We start from the raw sequence: 19,120 nt of genomic DNA on the forward strand, positions 1-19,120 counted from the left end.
TTTTCAGCCCTCAACAGCCTTTAGTATAGAGGAGTTAAAATTGGCTTTAATGTTGAACACTTAAGAGTGGTGGTTCCTGCCAGGCTGTGGTGGTACACATTTTTAGTCCTAGCACTTGGGAGGCAGAGACAGGTGGATCTCAGGGAGGCCAGCCTGAACGGCGTACAGTTCCAGGGCATCTAGGGTGCTTGTGAAACCCTATCTCCAAATAAACATCTGTTAATTAAATAAAATGAAAATAGTGGTGGTTCTGAGGGCTGGAGATGGTTTTACAGTAAGTATGTTTACTGCTTTTGTTCAAGTTCGGTTCCTACCACCACATCCAGCAAGCAGCTCACAGCCACCTGCATCCAGCTGACTCCCTTTTCTGGCTTCCTTGGGTTCATGTACGTGCCTACACATAAACACAAAAATAAAGGTTTTTAAAAAATGGGTGTTCATGCATGCTTGTTGACTTTTAATATCAGGATTCATTGTTCTACCAACTACATATGGAAAATGTAAAAATTGTGTCTATCCTGAACATGAAGGTATTTTCTTGTTATTCCTTTAATTTTTATACAGTATAACAAATTTTCCCTTTGTGTGTTTGAGTTTTATGTCAGGTTCTTATGTAGCCCAGGCTAAATGTTGTGGAGGCTGAAAACCAAATAGCATAGTGCTGACTGATAAGAGCTCTATGGTAGTTCTCTGAGCGTGTAGAGGAAGAATCACATCTTGGAGCTAGAAGCTGGAGTGATTGATCCAGGTCCCACCATCTCTTCCTGAGCCATGCCCCTAGTGGTTTAAAGCTCTCAGCAGCTCTCCTCTTAGATCTCACATCACTTCCCAGTATTGATGCCCAGGAGATCAAGTTTTCATTCTCTTGTCAAACTTAATTTAGTATCTTGCCTTTTCACTCTTCACAAAACTGTTTGCTGTTTTATTCTAGTACTTTTTTTCTTTTTTTGTAAACTTTGTTTCACTTGACTTTATTAGAGATAGCACATAATCAGTTGTTTTAAGTTCCTTTTTTGTTCCTGAATTTTATTTATGAATTCATACAAAATATTATAGACTGATGCATCTTAATTCTCTTCCTCCCCTTAGTCTTGGTTAATCAGAAAGTCACATAGCTAATAGCTCTCTTTGTTATTGGCAACAATGTGAAACTAGTCTCAGTTCTTCAAGTATTTTTTTGGTGCCGTAGTTTCTATACCTTTTGGACAAAGGTACCTCAGAAGTGACAGGAATCTTGCTCTGTTTGATGGTCACAGGCCCTCCACCAAGATTCCTAGCTTTTCCATTCACTTTGATGCTTCCTGGAGGAAGCAACTGTTCAACATTGGCAGCATCCACAGCAGTTAAAACAGTGTGTGCTTACACACTTACTATTACATACGTCATTGAAAGGTCTAACAAACACTAAACATCACCTGCCAAACTGGTAGTAGAATATAGGAGTGAGTAATATAGACATCCTTGTAATGATGGTTGATTCCTGGGAGTTTTGAGGAAGTAATTGCTATTTTACATGTAAACCATCAAATTCCCACATAAGTGCTGTGTTAGTGTTCACTGAAGGCCATCCTGAAAACATTCCCAGTGGTTGAGAAATTGAAAGACAAAAAGGAGCCTAGTCATTTACTGTTCTGTGTTGGCTTGAGAAAAGCCTGTTTTAGGCTGAGGGAACAACTGTGTATGAAAGCTTTTGAGACAGAAAAGTGTGTGACATGTTCTAAGAACAAAGGAGATTAAAGTGGCAGAGCTGTGGCACATGAGGGAAATAGTCTGGGATGAAATCAGAGAGCTGCGCTCTTCTACAATGTGTGTAGAAGAAGCTTGCATTTCATCTTAAGAGCAATAGGGAGCTATTGAAGAGTTTTAGGAAGTGAAGTCATAGGAGATCTGGTTTGCAATTTCTTTTTGTTAAACATAAGATTTCTTGTTTGTTTTTGTTTGTTTGTTTGTTTGTTTTTTTCAAGACAGGGTTTCTCTGTGTAGCCCTGGCTGTTCTGGAACTCACTCTGTAGACCACACTGGCCTCCAACCCAGAAATCCGCCTGCCTCTGCCTCCCAAGTGCTGGGATTAAAGGCATGTGCCACCACTGCCTGGCTAACACAAGATTTTTTGAAAAGATATTTACTTACTTTTATGAGTCTGTAATTAGTGTATACCACATATGTGTGGGTGCCTTTGGAGGTCAGAAGGTGGCTTTGGCTCCCCTCCAGCTGGAGTTAGAAGTGCTTGTGAGCTGCTAGCCACAAGTGCTAGACACAGCCTTGAGTCCTCTGGGAAGAGCAGTAAGTACACTGCCCTTCTGTCTAGCCCTGACTTTCTAGTTTCTAATAAGATGAAAAAAAAAGTTTTGATAAGCTTGATTGCTCTTTTATGGATAAAGTCATAGTTTCATAAAATGTTTAATTTATAAACTTATCTCTTTAAAACCATACACTATAAAGTATATTACATTAAGATATATTTTTGTTCCCCTGCCTTATAAGAAACAATGATCAGTTTTCGATTTATTTCGAGAGTATTTTGCTTTATGAATGCATGTCTGGTGCTAGTGGAGACCCAGAAGAGGGTGTTGGATCCTCTGGATGTAGAGTTACAGTTGTCTGTGAGCCACCATGTGCTCCTGGGAACTGAACCCAGGTCCTCTGCAGGAGCAGTAAGTGCTCTTAAACTACTGAGCCATCTTTTTGGCCTTTCAAGAAGTAATTATTTCCAAGTTCCCTGTATATGCAGCATTACTGTCAGCAAACGTATTTTTTGTTTGTTTGTTTGTTTTTGTTTTGTTTTGTTTTTTGAGACAGGGTTTCTCTATATAGCCCTGGCTGTCCTGGAGCTCACTCTGTAGACCAGGCTGGCCTCGAACTCAGAAATCCGCCTGCCTCTGCTTCCCAAGTGCTGGGATTAAAGGCGTGCGCCACCACCGCCCGGCTTATTTTTGTTTTTTAATGTGTATGGTGTGTATGGGTGTTTTGCTTGCATGTGTGCACTACATAAGCACTACATGCATGTGTAGTGCTAGAAGAGACAAGAAAAGGACATAGTTCTTTTGGAACTGGTGTTACATACAGAACTTGAACTCACAGAGATCTGCCTGCCTCTTCCTCCAGAGTACTGAGATTAAAGGCATGAGCTACCATGCTTGGCTCAAATTATTTCATTTGTATTAGGGATGTAGTGCTTTTGGGTTTGAATGGGATAGGCAGTGGTGGCGCACGCCTTTAATCCCAGCACTTGGGAGGCAAAGGCAGGCGGATTTCTGAGTTCGAGGCCAGCCTGGTCTACAGAGTGAGTTACAGGACAGCCAGGGCTACACAGAGAAACCCTGTCTCGAAAAAGCCAAAAAAAAAAAAAAATTTTTTTTTCCTATGAGTGCTAAATGTAACATTATATTACATTAAGTATATGTACTAAAGCCACACATTGGATTTTTTAGAGATTTATTTTTATTTATGTGTATGCTTGTGTGTTGTGTGTGTGCACATGTGTTTGGGAGTCTCCTGGAAAAGGTATTAAGTCTCCTGGACAGGTCCTGGTGAGCACTCTGTTGTGGGTGCTGGGAACTGATCTCAGGTCCTTGGTAAGAGCAGCAAATACACACTCTTCACTCATGACTTCTCTCCTGCTTCAGCCTTGGCACTTTTAAAGTGGGTTTTTTGTTTGTTTGTTTGTTTTTATAAAATTTGCTTACAGTGGCAACCAGTACTTACAGTTGAGAATATACCCTAGGGATAATTATGTCTTTTATTGATTTGCCTTTAGATGACATGCAAAAAATGGCAGTCAAATGTTTAAGATTATTCTGTTTATTTTTTTAAAAGATTTATTTATTATATGTAAGTACACTGTAGCTGTCTTCAGACACACCAGAAGAGGGCGTCAGATCTCATTGATCTGACAACTGATGGTTGTGAGCCACCATGTGGTTGCTGGGATTTGAACTCAGGTCCTTCAGAAGAGCAGTCAGTGCTCTTATCCGCTGAGCCATCTCTCTAGCCCCCTGAGTTTGGTTTTTTTTTTTTCCCCCAATCTCATTTTATTTTTCAACAGGGTGGTTATAATTATAGCCATAGCTCATTTCAGATCTTCTGGCAGAAATACTTCTTCTTTGCCCCATTTGGAGATTTTTATGTGTTTTTTTTTCTTTTATTAGATATCTTCTTTATTTATATGTCATATTTCCCAGTTTCCCCTCCAAAAAAACCCAAAAAACAAGAACAAACCCCTGTTCCCTCTCCCCTTCCCTGCTCGTCACCCTACCCTCTCCCGCTTACTGGCTCTGGCATTCCCCTACACTGGGGCACAGAACCTTCACAGGGCCAAGGGCCTCTTTTCCCATTGATGACGTACTTGGCCATCCTCTACTATACACATACTGCTGGAGCCATGAGTCCCCCCATGTGAACTCTTTGGTTGGTGGTTTAGTTCCTGGGAGCTCTGAAGGTACTAGTTAGTTCATGTTATTGTTCGTCCTAAGGGATTGCAAACCCTCCAGCTCCTAGGGTCCTTTCTCTAGCTCCTTCATTAGGGACCCTGTACTCAGTTCAATGGATGGCTGTGAGCCTCTGCTTCTGTATTAGTCGGGTACTGTCAGAGCCTCTCAGGAGATAGTCTGAGTTTTCTTCACAAGCCTTTTATTGTTGCTGTTTGGCTTTTTTTTTTTTAAAAATAAGTTCTCATATTTGGACTTTTTTTGAAGAAGATTTATTTATTGTAATATGTAAGTACACTGTAGCTGTCTTCAGATACACCAGAAAAGGGTGTCAGATCTTGTTATGGATGGTTGTGAGCCACCATGTGGTTGCTGGGAATTGAACTCAGGACCTTCGAAAGAGTCAATGCTCTTAAATGCTGAAGCATCTCTCCAGCCAAATACAGTCCGATGTTTGGCTTTTTAAATGTTTTAAAATGAGATTCTCTTTGTATCTAAAGGATACCTTTAGAGTACTGCTGTAGAAAACCTTGCTTGTTTGTTGCATTGGTCACTTCTGTTCCTGAACTGAAACTGTGATCCAGATCATTTATAGAAGGAAGGGCTTATTTGGCATGTGGTTCCAGGGGGTAAGAGTCTGCTTGTTGGAGAAGCATGGGAACAAGCAGCAGGCTAGATCAAGAGGCTGAGGGTTTACCTCCTGAATTCCAAGTTCAAGAAGAGAGAGTGAACTCAAAATGGTGTGAGAGTCTTTAGATTTTCAAAGCCTACTTCCCGTGACATAACTCCTTCAACAAGGCCAACCTCCTAAGCCTCTCCAAAAGTGCCATCACTTGGGTACCAGTTATCAAAACAGCACACATTTTATTTTTTAATTGATTTAAAAAACTATAGACAATGAACAGGTATTGCCCAAGTGAGTTGAAACCATGTCAGTGAGATGCAGAGATGCGTCAGGGAACTAGAAAATTAACATTCTCAAACTTCTAGGAATGTTGAATATAATCTTTAATTCCTATTACTATTTTCTGGACACTATAAGGTTTAGGGAATGCTTAAGGACTTATTATTTTAGAAAAAAGTGGCACGTTTTAAAACTTTTAATTGTAGCTAAATTACATATATCATTTTCTTTTTAAGGTTAGCAACAGGTATGTTCTAAAAATTATTTCTTGGTTTTTGTAGTCTTTAAAATATCAAAGAATGTACTGATATACCTATTTTAGCTGAAAACTTAAATCAGATCTCTTTGAGAGTTTTATTTAGGTGACGGTTTTTGCTAGTTAGGTTATAACAGTATATGTTTCCTTATATTTTAGAAACGTATTATCAAAAACCCTTATAAATGAATAATAATACATATGCCAGGATTAACCAGACCAAAAGTTTATACAATGTAGTGAATTTCTATAGTAGGTTGGAATGTAACCTGTGGACTTTTACATTAAGTTTTACACTTTCAGTATCAAATATATTATATATACTTATCCACCACCAAACCTAGCAAATCCAGGACAGAATTAGAAATAGAAAAGCAATTTGTTTTATATCCTCTTTCATAACATGTTTCTGTCAAGGGAAAAACTTGCTTCCTTTCCTGTAAATAGATAATTTCTTTAAAAGGCATGTCTTACTTAGGTCTGGAGAGATGGTTCAGAAGTTAAGAGCACTTATGTTCTTGCAGAGGACTCAGGGCTCAGTTCCCAGCATCCACATGATGGCTCATAACCATGTGTGACCATTTCTCCTAATATGTAACTGTCTTCTATAATATTAACTGACTGCCATAAACATTCTTTCAAAAGTGTAAGGGACTATTTTTAGGGTCAAAGGGCATGGCTTGTAAGGGACATATTTTACACAGCTGAAGAGCATGTGTGTGTTCTTTTCGCCAGGGACATTAGGAGAAGCTTCCTTTGACTAGATTAAGCTGTCTGGTTCGTATCATAGACTTCAGCATTATTATTATATTATACAATCTTTTAAGGGGATTTTTAGTTTTATACTTGAAAATGTGAGTCCATTGAAACTTAATGAAAAGCAGATTAAAACTTTACAATGGCATTATTTTTTAAAGATCATTATTTAACCATGAAAGTCAGAAAATTTAACATTACTTTATCTTACTGTCAGACCTCATTCAAGTTTTATCATTGGTCTCAGTGATGTCTTTTGTAGCAAAAATTCAAGTTCAGAACTATACATGACATTTAGTTGACATATTTCTTTAGTCTTCCTTTTAGTCTGAAATAGTTCTTTATCTTTCCCTGACTTTAAATACTATAGGCCAATTATTGAATAGAATGAACTTAAATTTGGGTTGTCTGGTGCTTTTCATGATGGGATTCAGAGCTTGTATGTGATGAGCCTGTCTTTTCATTGCATTTTGTCAGGTGGCATACAATTTCAGTTTGCTCTTTTACTGGCGTTATTCATTGGTCACTTAAAGTGTTGTCTGTCAGGTTTTCTGTATTAATTTTTTGTTGCTGTTGTAACAGGTCATCACATACAGTGACTTAAAACAGCACAGATGTATTCTTGCATAGTTTTGGATGCCACAACTACAATGGGTGTTACTAGAACGTAGTGATGTTGCTGGGGCTTACTCCTCCTGGAGGGGACCTTGAAGTAGAATTTGCTGACCATTTCCAGCTTCTAGAGACAGTCTATATTCCTTGACTTGTGGCCCCTTGCTCCTCTTCAAAAGAGCATCAGTCCAACCTTTGGCTTCTTTTTTCTATCACTTTCTGTCTTTAGCTCTCATGTCTCTCTGAGAAGCACTATTTGATTATAGCTGGACCTACTAGGATAACTTCTCCATTTCAAGATCCTTAGTTTACTTATCTAAAAATCCGTTTGTCATTTAACATCACTTGCTGGTTCCTTGCATGAAGGTGTTGCTATGTTGGACTGCTTGCTTCCACTTTGGAAAATTACTCTTTTGCTCTGTGGTAATTAATATTTAGTGGGAAAGTATAGAGAGTTTTGGTTTCTGGGTATTGAGATTTCTGGTTCCTGTTGTTAAGAGGCTAAACTCTGTATACCGTGTTCACTGCTACTGGGATTTTGCTGCCTAGTCCTACTTAGTATACAGAGGTAGGGAATACATAGGAACTTAAAGAGGGAGTAGTGTCTATACTAATATATTAATTCATATAGGTACTTTCAATTCCAGACTGATAGTCCAGGCTTAGTGTTCTATCTTTTCATATTTGTCATTATCTTTTCTGATATGGGAAAGTAGACTTTAGCTTTTGATGTGTTAACTTTTTTGGTCAGTCTACCTGCATATATAAAACTCCCTTCTCTGCCACCACCTCTTCTACTGGGATCCTTCTTCATTACATTGATATTCCTGCTAGGTAACATGTGGATATTTTTATCACACTATTTACTAATAGGACAGTGAACTTCCTATCTGGTGGGGGTTTTTTGTTTTTGTTTTTGTGTGTGTAAGGGTGTTTGTCATTTTGGTTTTTTTGAGACAGATCTCTATTTAGCCCTGGCAGTTCCAGAGCTAGCTCATTAGGCCAGGTTGGTGGCCTCAGATTCACAGAGATCTGCCTGTTAGTGTCTGCCTCCCCTCCCAAGTGCTGATATTAAAGGTGTATGCCACCACTTCTGTCTTCTAAGAGTATTTGCCTGAATCTATGTCTTATGAGCCACATGTGGGCAGTTCCCACAGAGGACTGAAGGAGCTGTCAGCTTCCTGGAACTGGAGTTACAGACAGTTGTGAGCTGCCATGTGGGTGCTGGGAACTGGAAGAACAGCCAGTACTCTTAACCCTGAGTCATCATTTTAGCTCCCCCCCAGCCCCCCCCATGGTATTTAAGAATTCAAAAATATGAGAGATATGTCAAATTCATATACATGCCTTGGCACACACATGGACATTAGGAGAACCTTCAGGAGTTACTTCTCTCCGTTTACCATATGGATGCCAGGGTGGAGCAGGATGCCAGGGTTGGTGGTCAGTGCCTTTACCTCACTGGCCCTGTGTGACAAATTGTTTTACTTATTTGGTATTTCATGTAAAGAGTTCAGTTTTGTATATATTTTAAAATATGGTAAACAACAACACCCCTAGAAAACAAAACAAAAAACAGAATTAGCCCAGCTAGACTCAGGTTACACGAACCCAACTTTGTTGGGAACATTGCAGGCATCATAGCTAGGAGAGGTGGAACTTTTGAGCATGTCTTTTTCCCCTAAGGATGGTTTGGTCTGCTGACCTTACCTGCACTGCGATCATAGAGCTTTTTCACAGCCCATTTGAACTCCACAGCTATGCTCTGAACTGCTGAGCCATCTTTCCAGCCCTGTGAACATTTTTTTAAATCTAGGGAGGAGTTATTTAATACAAGATTAGTAAAACAGAGCATGACATTTTAGGTTTGGTTAAATTTTTTAATTGAATTGCAGTTTTTCATAGTGACTAAAATAACTTTTGCCACAACTCTTACAGAAATCTGTCTTAAGTTCTTAAAGATTGGGCCTATCTCCCCAATATGACAAAATAATTAAAACTTGTGATACTGAATTTTACTGTCCATTAGTATTTTGGCTGTCAGTTGATTTTCACATTAAAACTATAAGTTCTGTTAGTTTTATATTTTCAGTAGATAAAATTCTGAACCTTGTTGATTAAAATATATCTTACCAGGTAATTATTTCTATACTTAAGAATATTGTTTATCCTTGGTTCCTAAATAAACCGTATTCTATTTTATACTCTTTGTTTAATACAAGGAGAGAATAAGAGAGAAATACTAAGACAGTTGATTAGAAGACCATGACATTATATGTTCAAATTAGTTTCTAAATTTTCAGAGAAGTTTCACATGGTTTTTTAGTTAAAATTTTCCAGGTATTATTTGTTGTGCAGACAACTTTGCATAGTTTATGAATTTTTATAAAAACTATGTAAATAGGCAGGACATATGTTTCGACAAGATGTTAGGGTAATAATGAAGGTTAGTATGGTATTAACTCTGCTTCAGCTTTCATTGTAAAAAATAATTTAACTCGTCTTTTCTTTCTTGACAGAGCAAATTCGATTAAAGAATATCAGAAAAGTATATGGAAGATGTATGTGGTATCGTTTACGGTTATTAAAACCCCAGCCAAATATTATTCCTACAGTAAAGTAAGTAATGGGTTTCAATAACAAAACATACTGAGCACTTCCTCTTTGCTGGGTCTCATGGCTTACAGTGTGGCCTGTGAGAGGTGAGATTTGAACAGGAAGCTTGAGAGCTGTGAGTAGATTAGAAGTCAAATGCAAAGGATATGTCAGCTCTTGTCTGAAAACTATATGGCATGTGTTAGAATTGGAGTTTTATGTTGAGGTCTGTATGGAAATAAGAAAGATTTCAAAGACTAGCATGATCAGATGTGCATTTCAAGGGATAACTGAAGTTTAAGCACATGTGTTTCCAGGTGCTAAAAATGTTAATTTGATTCTCTATTAACTTCAAGATGTTTATGGTTTTCCTTAAGCTGAGGCTAAGAAGTGAATTGATTTGGCCAAGATCTTGTAGTGAATAGTGGTGGAGCAGGGCCTCATCCCCCTTCATTTTCACAAACAAGTGAAATGCTTATTTGCTGAGACAAGTCACTAGAATGTGTTTAATTCTGTGGGGCTTTACATCAAGTCTGTAATTCAGAGTCACTAGATTATCTAGGAGAGAAACTGGAAGTTAACTACTGCAGAAGAGTGTCTGGTAAATTACCCGCCTACCTGCTCAGAAGAGAAAAATCTAGTAGAGTTTCAAGTCAGAGGATTGAAATAAGGTTTTTGTTTTGTTTTGTTTTGTTTTGTTTTTTGAGGGGAAGTATGGGTCTTTGCATAGAGAGGGAATCTTAGCTTTGGTGGTTTTACTCAGTGATGTAAAGCTAAAGGCAAGGTTAACATTGAGACCAGGATCGCTTTTTGTTCACCTTTATTTGTTGTTCCTTTTCATTTTAAATTAAGATTTTACACACACACACACACACACCCATTATGAGATAGGTCCTCACCATGTAGCCCTAGCTGGCCTGAAGCTAATAGATCAGACTAGCCTCAAACTCTCAGGAATCCATCTGCCTCTGTCTTCCAAGCTCCTGAGGAGTGAAAGTTTTGGACCACTACTCCCAGCTCTAGGCCAACATTTTTATTTCTAACCCCAACCCACCTTACTTTTGCTTAATACTTGAGGCACTTAAACCTCCATTCCGTTTTTATCTTTGTTTTATTTTATTTATTGTGTGTATATGATGTGGCATATGTGTGCCACTATATTATTGTGGAGGACAAAGGACAGCTTTGTGGATTGTGTCTTTTCTTCCACACCTGTCTGAGGGTTCTGGGAATTGAACTCAGGCTGGTAAGCTTGTGAAGCAGGTACTTTTCCTGGTGAGCCATCCTGTCAGCCTTGAACCTCAGTTTTCAAGGAAAAAAAGTTGAAGGCCTTTTCAGTAATAAATAATCTTTAATTCAAAATGAAGATTAAGGAATGACATTTAGATAAAATTAGAAGTTGTGAAAATTTTTGCTATTTTATGCTATTTATTGCTTTTCTGATAGTATCTTTGAAACAAAGCCATGTAATTTCTGGAAGTTACTTCCAAATTACATTTAAAATATGGCTAAAAATACAGAAGACTTTCTTGAGTCTTCTCAGATCTAAATGTAGGGAAATATTTGTCTTTTTGGAGAAACCATATATTCTTTTAGAAAATTGGGCACATAGCATAATTATGGTTTTCTTCTATGCTTTGGCGCTCTGAAAATTAGAATGTGGTTTTATTGACTGGAGTAGTTTTCATCAGCTCAGGGGATCTTGTCATGAGCCTTCTCTTCTGTCCTTGACTCTGAGAGTAGATGGCAAGTGTGAAGCGTTTAATAGAGGATCTGGGCTGTTTTGTTCTTTTTCCTTATGTGTGCTTTGCCTTTTGTGGTTTGCATTATTATCTCTGCTTTATGATGTTTGTTAGATTTTTAGATTTCATCAAAGTGACAAGTTATTGTGTGTGAAAAACATAAGTGTTCTTTACGTTATTGAGAATATTAGTAAACTTCAGTTTTGTTTAGATTTTCTACTTTAAATTATCTTTATTATTAATTTCATATGTAATTGTTGTGTGCCTATCATGAGGCAGGTATAGAAGGTGTTGATGTACTGTGATTAAGAAAATAGATATGGTTCAGAGACAAGAAACTTAGGAGGGATTGCAAAAAAACAGTTTTAACTTTAGTAAATATGTTCATTCCTTTCTTTGTTACCATAATAATATACTTGGGTTTGGGTACTTTATAAAGAAACAAGACTTAATTTGGCTTATTTCAGTTTTAGAGGCTGAAAGCCCCATTCATTTGTGACTTTGGAGTAGCACTACAATTTGGTAGATGTCAGAAGGGCCTGTTTGTCTGTCAGTCTGTCCATCCATCTATACATTCACACATATATTCATACACATACATACATATTTGATACCCAGAAGAGGGTATCAAATCCCCTGTAACTGGAGTTACAGGCAGTTGTGAGCCACCTGATATAGGTGCTGGGAACCAAAGTTGGTCCTCTGCAAGAGCAATATGTGCTCTTAACCACTGAACCATTTCTCTGGTGCCCTAGACCTCATCTCTTAAAGATCCACTATATCTTTTTGTGTATGGTGTGCACGTGTGTTCAAATGTGAGTGGGTTCATGAGTACAATTAAACATGTATATGTCTGTGTATGGAAGCCAGAAGTTGACATCTGGTATCTTCTTGATAACTCTCTAATTTATTTACTGAGGTATAGGGTGTTCTAGTTTTATTTCTGTTGCTAGTCACAGTCAAGGGTAGAGAGATATGTACCTGTTCTTCCTTCTTTATTCTAACTAGCTTTCATCTAGATTTCGTCTATCTTTATGTGGCTCAGGCCTTTCTGCCTAGGGAATGGTACTTGCTCACAGTGCGCTGTGTCTTCCTTTGTCAGGTAATAATCAAGATGATTCCCAGACATGCTCATAGGCCAATCTGATCTAGGCAATTCCTCAATCGAAATTCTCTTTTTAGGTGATCTAGAGTGTGACAAGTTGACATTTAAATCTATCATACATAGTTGTTCCTAAACATGGAGTTGGCCTAGCTAGTCTAGCTAGTTTGTCCCAGGGATCTCATCTCTGCCTCCCAAGCACTGGGGGTTTGGTGGGTCATCACACCTGCCTGGGTTTTATTTGGGCGCTTAGAGATATGAATTCTGACTCTCAGTCTTGTCCACTGAATTGATTCTTTAACCCTGGTTCTACCACCTTTTTCTACTCTGTATTGCTAAATCATAGCAGTAAAGACTGGAGAGGACTTGGTATGGAAGAGCAGACGGGCTCCTGACTTGGCCCAAGACAGGAAAGTCTTTTTGAGTGGGCTATAAGTATGGGTAAGGTTTTTTGTTGTTGTTGTTCTAGTAGGGTTGAACCTTGCAAATGCTAGGTTCTACTGTTGATCTATACCCCTAGCTTTTGAGATTTGGGAAAGTGTTACTAATAATAGCTCATAGCTACCATGAATTGATTATTGTTTACTGTCTTGAGTCACTTTCAAAGTCCTTAACATTCTAAACCTCATTTAATTGTCAGACTTATCATAGAAGTTGAATTTGAGATGTATAAGGCTTAGGCAGCTTGTCAAACTTTCTTTATTTGATCTGTAATAATGGTGGGAGTTAAGCTAGTGAGTTTTGTTTTGTGGCTTATTCCTTGCCTGTACATGGCCAGGATAGAGATGGGGGATGTTATACATAGGGTTCTCTCTCTTCTTTAGGCATATATGTAGGCATTTAGGTAGGCTGGAAAACAGCTTGAAGTTATATACTCTTATAAGGTTTAAAATATGCCTAGGGATGCAACTTATTATGTAGAGTGCTGGCCAACTATGCTGGAAGGCTTTAGTTGGTCCCTAGCATTCTATAAAACAGGCACAGTGGTCATGTCTTCATGATTAGCACTTGTGTGGGTTGTGAAGTCAGGAGAACCAGAAGTTCAAGATAATCTTTCCTTTATATAGCAAATTTATGGGCACATAACTGAGGCTACGGGAGACTCTTTTCAGTCTGTGTGGGTTTGTATGTGAGTGTGAGTGTGTGTGCACACACGCATTTGATTTAGAAGTTGTTTTGGGCAGATAGAAACTTGTATCTCAGTTCTAGCTGTTTAAATTACCTTAGGTTAGTAAAAACTGAGTAAGATCTTGTCCAGGAACACAGGAATTTACAGCAAGTTAAAGGAGAAAGGTTATTGTTTGTGCTGCTTTGTGACTGTAACTGTGTTCTCTTCATCTTAGGGTGAAGGATTGCTTTTGAAGGATGGATCATTTTAGCTGAGTTGAAGGACAAATAGAGAGTTTGTGTAGGTAGACACATAGACATGGGAACCGAGGATTTGACAAAGATCCAAGAGTGCAAATTCATGATTGTGGGGAAAGCTTATGAAATATTGACGTATAAAAATTGGTTTTGTTGAAAATCAGGTAAGCAGAAAACTTTAAGAAGCATCTAGATGATTCCAGATGGAAAGGGCTGTTTCCAAATGATAAGTGCATTTGTGCTAGGTTCCTGCCAAGGAGCAGAAGCACAGACTGCAAGTGTAATGAAGAGCTCTTGCCTAGCATGGATGGGAACTCCCTAGATTGGCACTCCCAGTGCAGTGATAGAAACAAAGAGCTTAAACACAGAGGCTTGTTTTCTTTGTTCTTAAAACCAGTCATTCTAATTTTTTTGATTTATCTTACATTTATATCTAACAAATCTTATTAATTGTAACAAATTGTGATACAAAGGGTCTAAAATAACAGTTCGTGTCATCTAAAGGTAATGACTACTTCATACTCTTATTTCTAATGTTTCTGTTTATAGATATTGGATTGTGTTTTACAGAGCTTGAAAGCTGTTTTCTCTTTCAAATTTAACATTAAAAAAATCCTTCATGCCAAATTTTACTGTCAGTTATGCTTTCACTGTGGTTGAATGATCAAAATTAATTTTTTTGTCTAGTAATTCATTGATAGACATTTTAAGATGTTTGTATTTGGTTTATATGTATTATATTACATATATAAAATACATACATATGTACACACACACACACACACACACACACACACACACACACACACATTACATTAAGCCGGGTGGTGAACACCTTTAATGCCAGCACTCAGGAGGCGGGGCAGGCAGATCTCTGAGTTTGAGGCCCCTGATCTACATAGTGAGTTCCAGGATAGCCAAGGCAACACAGAGAAAAAAAAGCGCTAGCTATAAAGTGATCTATTGTGTGGCTACATCATGGTTTGACTAGTCCCTCTAAAGTAGTTATTGCTGATGGACATTAGAATATCTTTAAGCTTACAATTTAAAGAAGGATATTTGGTTCCTTTGTACGTCTGACCAGTTTTTAAAAATCATCTTACTAAATGTAGTTTTTAGGTTAAGAGTAATCTTTTTACACTAAGTGGTTTCTTGACTGCTTATCTTTTACATATTTTATCTAATTTAATGAGTCTACTATTAATTTCAGTATTTAATTCTGCAAATAGCAACTAAAAACATTTATTACATGGGAGACATTTTATTAGAGTCTAGAGAGTTCAAGTGAAAAACATACTCTTTCACTCCTTGCTGTAACAGGAGTTTACAAATTCGAGTCCGTAGTGTAGCATAGTGATGTGGAACCTACTTTAAACTGTTTTATTCCTTAATCTTGCAGAAAGCCATACAGATGGATTTGTTTATGTCATTTGTCTTTCGTTTTTTTTTGTTTTTTCCTAAACAGGAAAATAGTTCTGCTTGCAGGATGGGCACTGTTCTTATTTCTTGCATACAAAGTTTCCAAAACAGACCGAGAATATCAAGAGTACAATCCTTATGAAGTACTAAATTTGGATCCTGTAAGTAGAATTCTTATGTAATAATCATTAATTTAACAGTTCCTTAAACACTAACGGTCTAAACTCTAAAACAAATTAGAGATTTCCCAAAGAAGTCAGATTTGGTGTATTACCCCACCCCTCTTTTTCATTTGTTTGTGTCTGTGTTGTGTATGTTCTTGAGTTCAGAAGAAGAGTTTACAGGTGGTCAGAAGCTGCCTGATGTGGGTGCTGGGAATGGAACTCAGGACCTTGGGGAGAGTAGTATATACAGTTTTTATGTACCAAGCAATTTCGTCTGCCTTGTCAGTTAATTAACTCTTTTATTAAAATAAGATCTCAGTCATTAACATTTGAATTTGTTCTATTGTTGGTTGCTACTAGTAAGTATTAGTTTATAACTGGTAAAATGTAAAACTTTGATGAGAAGTTACTATAGTTTAAAAGCATTTTTGTTGATTGATACATGCAATTACTAAAGTCTGTGTTGGGGGTTCTTATAAGAAACTTATCATTATCATTGAGGTTAGGTATCCTGGCATGTGTTCTTTGAGATTTTGGTTGATAAACCTCTACAGAATGAAGTGAGAACTGAAGTTAATGAAGAGAGAGAATGAGGTCTGGAGACCTGTGTCCTATCATAGCTTGGTAGCCAGACTGAATCTGACAGTTCATTGTGATTTTAAACATCTTTTTTCTTCAGTAGATTGCTTGATTTGATGTTGATATAATACAGATTAAGGAGCATATTCATTTTTTAGATTTCTGCTTTGTAGAAAAGTTTGCATATAATCAAATTTCTTGTTTATTTCAAATACTTTTTTTTAAATTTTATTTTACTTTTAATTGTGTGTGTGTTTGTGTGTGTGTGTGTGTATGCATGTGGGAATACAGAAGCCAGCAGAGAGCATTGGATTCCTTGAAGCTGTCCACCCTTTGTGTCAGGAACTAGACTTGTGCATCCTTTTTAAGAGCAGTGTGAGCTTTTAACCACTGAGCTATATCTTCTGCCCAGTATCTCCATTTTCTCACTGTAATCATCATGGTTATCCAGAGTATAAAATTAAAAGATGTGGGGAAATAAAATGACCTAAAAATTATTGTAAAAAGTGAGATTGAGAAGCAAGGTCAGTTCTTTTTTAAAAATAGTTACTTAATTTTAAAATACTGACAAGCAGATGAAATAAGGTACTGCTTAGATTGTAAAGGAGGCTAATCTTTAGTTTGTTGGTTTTTGAACTGCTGGTTTTGAACTGGTTTTTTGTTTATTTGTGATTATCTTTGTATATGTAAAACCAGTGTACTTTTACTTAAATGTAGAGTTCTACAGTTTCACCACCATTATCATCAGTGACTAGTATATTCCGTGCCATATAGTTAAGTGCTTGATAAAAATAAATGTAATGAACAAAAGAAGTATATATGAGATGAAATTTCGGAGACAAAATGTATAAGAAAGCTGTTAGCTTCTTTTGTCAGAATATTAAATAGTTCATGGTTTAAGATAAAAATAGGATCCTTTCTTACTGCATTGTGCTCTTATGTATTAACAAAGCTTTTCTTTTAGGGAGCAACAGTGGCAGAAATTAAGAAACAGTATCGCTTATTGTCACTTAAATATCATCCAGATAAAGGAGGAGATGAAGTTATGTTCATGAGGATAGCAAAAGCGTATGCAGCGTAAGTATCATAGGGCCTGCTACACTTTAGAAAGAAAAGCGTAAAGATACATTTCTGTTTTAAGAAAGTAGTAAGTACTTTTAGTAAGTGGTAACCAGGTATATTTGAACCTGACACTGATGAACCTACTCAGCAGCCCCCAAGTGGTAGTAATTAAACCTGAGGGAATTCGAATTGGCACTTAGAGACATGATTTTGCCAAGTTCAAGTATGTCTTAGTGACTGTTTTAGTAAGAAGAGGCACCGTGACCAAACGTCGTCCACATAATCAATTCCAGGCAGGGACATGTTAGTAATTCCCTGCCTCAAAGGAAAAACAAAACTAACACCACAGTAGTTAGATGACTCTCATTTCCGAAACACAATTATCTCTTTAACTATTAGGTAATGCAGTAAACATCCTTTAGAACATTTTATACAGTGGTTTCCAAATTTTGGCATTGACATCACTTACACAGCTTGCTGTTACATCTTTATTTATTTTGTAAAAAAAATTAGTTCACAAATTATCCAATACTTAAGTCCTTCCTCATATATTATCCTCAACATGTATTAATATGAAGTATCTAGCTAACTTTTCTCTTAGAATGAACACCCGAGGAACAATTTTAATTTTACATGCTATTTCCTAGAAAGCATACATGGCAGTGTTATTCATGCCAGGTTTTAGCATCATATTCAATTCCAGACTCAGGAGGCTGAAGTAGGAGGATCTTAAGTTCATAGCCAGCCTGGTCTACAAAGTGGAACCTATCATATTAATTCTTTTTTAAAGTGGGGAAGTCATGTCTGGAGAGATAGCTCAGACATTCAGGGCACTTGCTGGTCTTCCAGAACACTCAAGTTCAGTTCCTAGCACTTCTCAGGGAGATCACAACTGCTGGTAATTCCAGCTCCTGGGGACCTAATACCCCTTTCTAGTTTCTGTAGATACACACATAGCACACACGTGCACACACACACAAATACCATAAAAAACCAAAAACTTGGGAGTCAGACATGATCGTGTCTGTCTTTAATCCCAGCTCTTAGAAGGCAGAGGCAGGAGGATGTTTGCGTTTGAGGACATACTGATCTACATGTTGAGTTCTTGGCCAGCCAGGGCTACATAGTGAGATCCTTTGTTTGAGAAAAGAAAGAAAAAAGCTTATAAATGCACAAATGTCTGTGCATATATATGTGAGTAGTACAGCTGCCTCCCACCCCAGCTTTCCGCACACTTGGCAGGTACTCTGTTCAGCTACCCCCAGCCCGTGAGGTTTCTTAACAATAACCATCTTATCTATGTCTACATCTGGGTCAACAAGAGAATGGTAATAATGTACCACATGTTTATTAGCCAGTCTTCTTTTGATGACAATCTAGGCTAATTCTATATCCTTGTTATTGTGAAGAAAAAAATCCCAATAATTGATAAACATGACCACAGGTATCTGTGTAGTAACAGAATGTGGAGCCTTCCTGGAATGCTAGTTTCTAGTTCTAGAGTTGAGAAGCCTCCATGCTGATTTTCATAGTGCTTCCATTAGTTCACATCCTAGTGGGTCGGGTTCCTCACTGCATGTCCTTACCATCCTTTGCTATTTGTTTTTCTGATGTACATTCTGAAAGGGGTAAGATGAAATATCAAAGGTTTTATTTTATTTTTATTTTTGTAAGACAGAGTCTTACTAAAGCCCCAGAGCGTGGGATCTGCAGACTGCCTGCCTCTGCCTCTGAGTGCTGGGATTAAAGGTCTGCACCATCGTGTCTGACTTGAGATGTTGAGCACTTTTTTTTTTTTTAAGAAAAAGATCTTTATTGTCTTTTTGTATTTTTTCTTTTTTTCCTTCTTAGTCTGGTGAGTAGGAAAGGAACAACAAAAATCCCAAGAGTTAGGGTGCAGGGTTGGTAGAAGGTGGGATATAAACTCTTTCTACTGCAGTGTGTGTGCAGGGTTGGTAGAAGGTGGATATAAACTCTTTCTACTGCAGTGTGTGTGTGGGGGGGGCTACCTGTTTTCTTTCCTCCCAGTTAGCTTTCATCCTGCTCTTTCTTCTGTTCAAATCTGATAGAGTTGTAGTGGGAAAGACTGGGTGGTCTGCAGGACAAAGGGGACATATCTTAACATGTTCTTTATGTA

The 19,120-nt window shown here is 37.6% G+C and overlaps 1 protein-coding gene across 2 annotated transcripts in view; it reads left to right on the forward strand.

Annotated features, from left to right (window-relative positions):
• Positions 1-19,120, forward strand: part of Sec63 (SEC63 homolog, protein translocation regulator) — a 71,044-nt gene that overhangs the window by 11,774 nt on the left and 40,150 nt on the right. For both annotated transcript variants that reach the window (XM_031348542.1, XM_031348543.1), the window contains exons 2-4: positions 9,475-9,574; positions 15,225-15,339; positions 16,886-16,998. In XM_031348542.1, the coding sequence (XP_031204402.1) occupies positions 9,475-9,574; positions 15,225-15,339; positions 16,886-16,998 (328 nt within the window). The remainder of the gene's footprint in view (positions 1-9,474; positions 9,575-15,224; positions 15,340-16,885; positions 16,999-19,120) is intronic.

The sequence above is a fragment of the Mastomys coucha genome, unplaced genomic scaffold (assembly GCF_008632895.1).
Source record: "Mastomys coucha isolate ucsf_1 unplaced genomic scaffold, UCSF_Mcou_1 pScaffold3, whole genome shotgun sequence".
In the NCBI taxonomy this organism is placed as follows: Eukaryota; Metazoa; Chordata; class Mammalia; order Rodentia; family Muridae; genus Mastomys; species Mastomys coucha.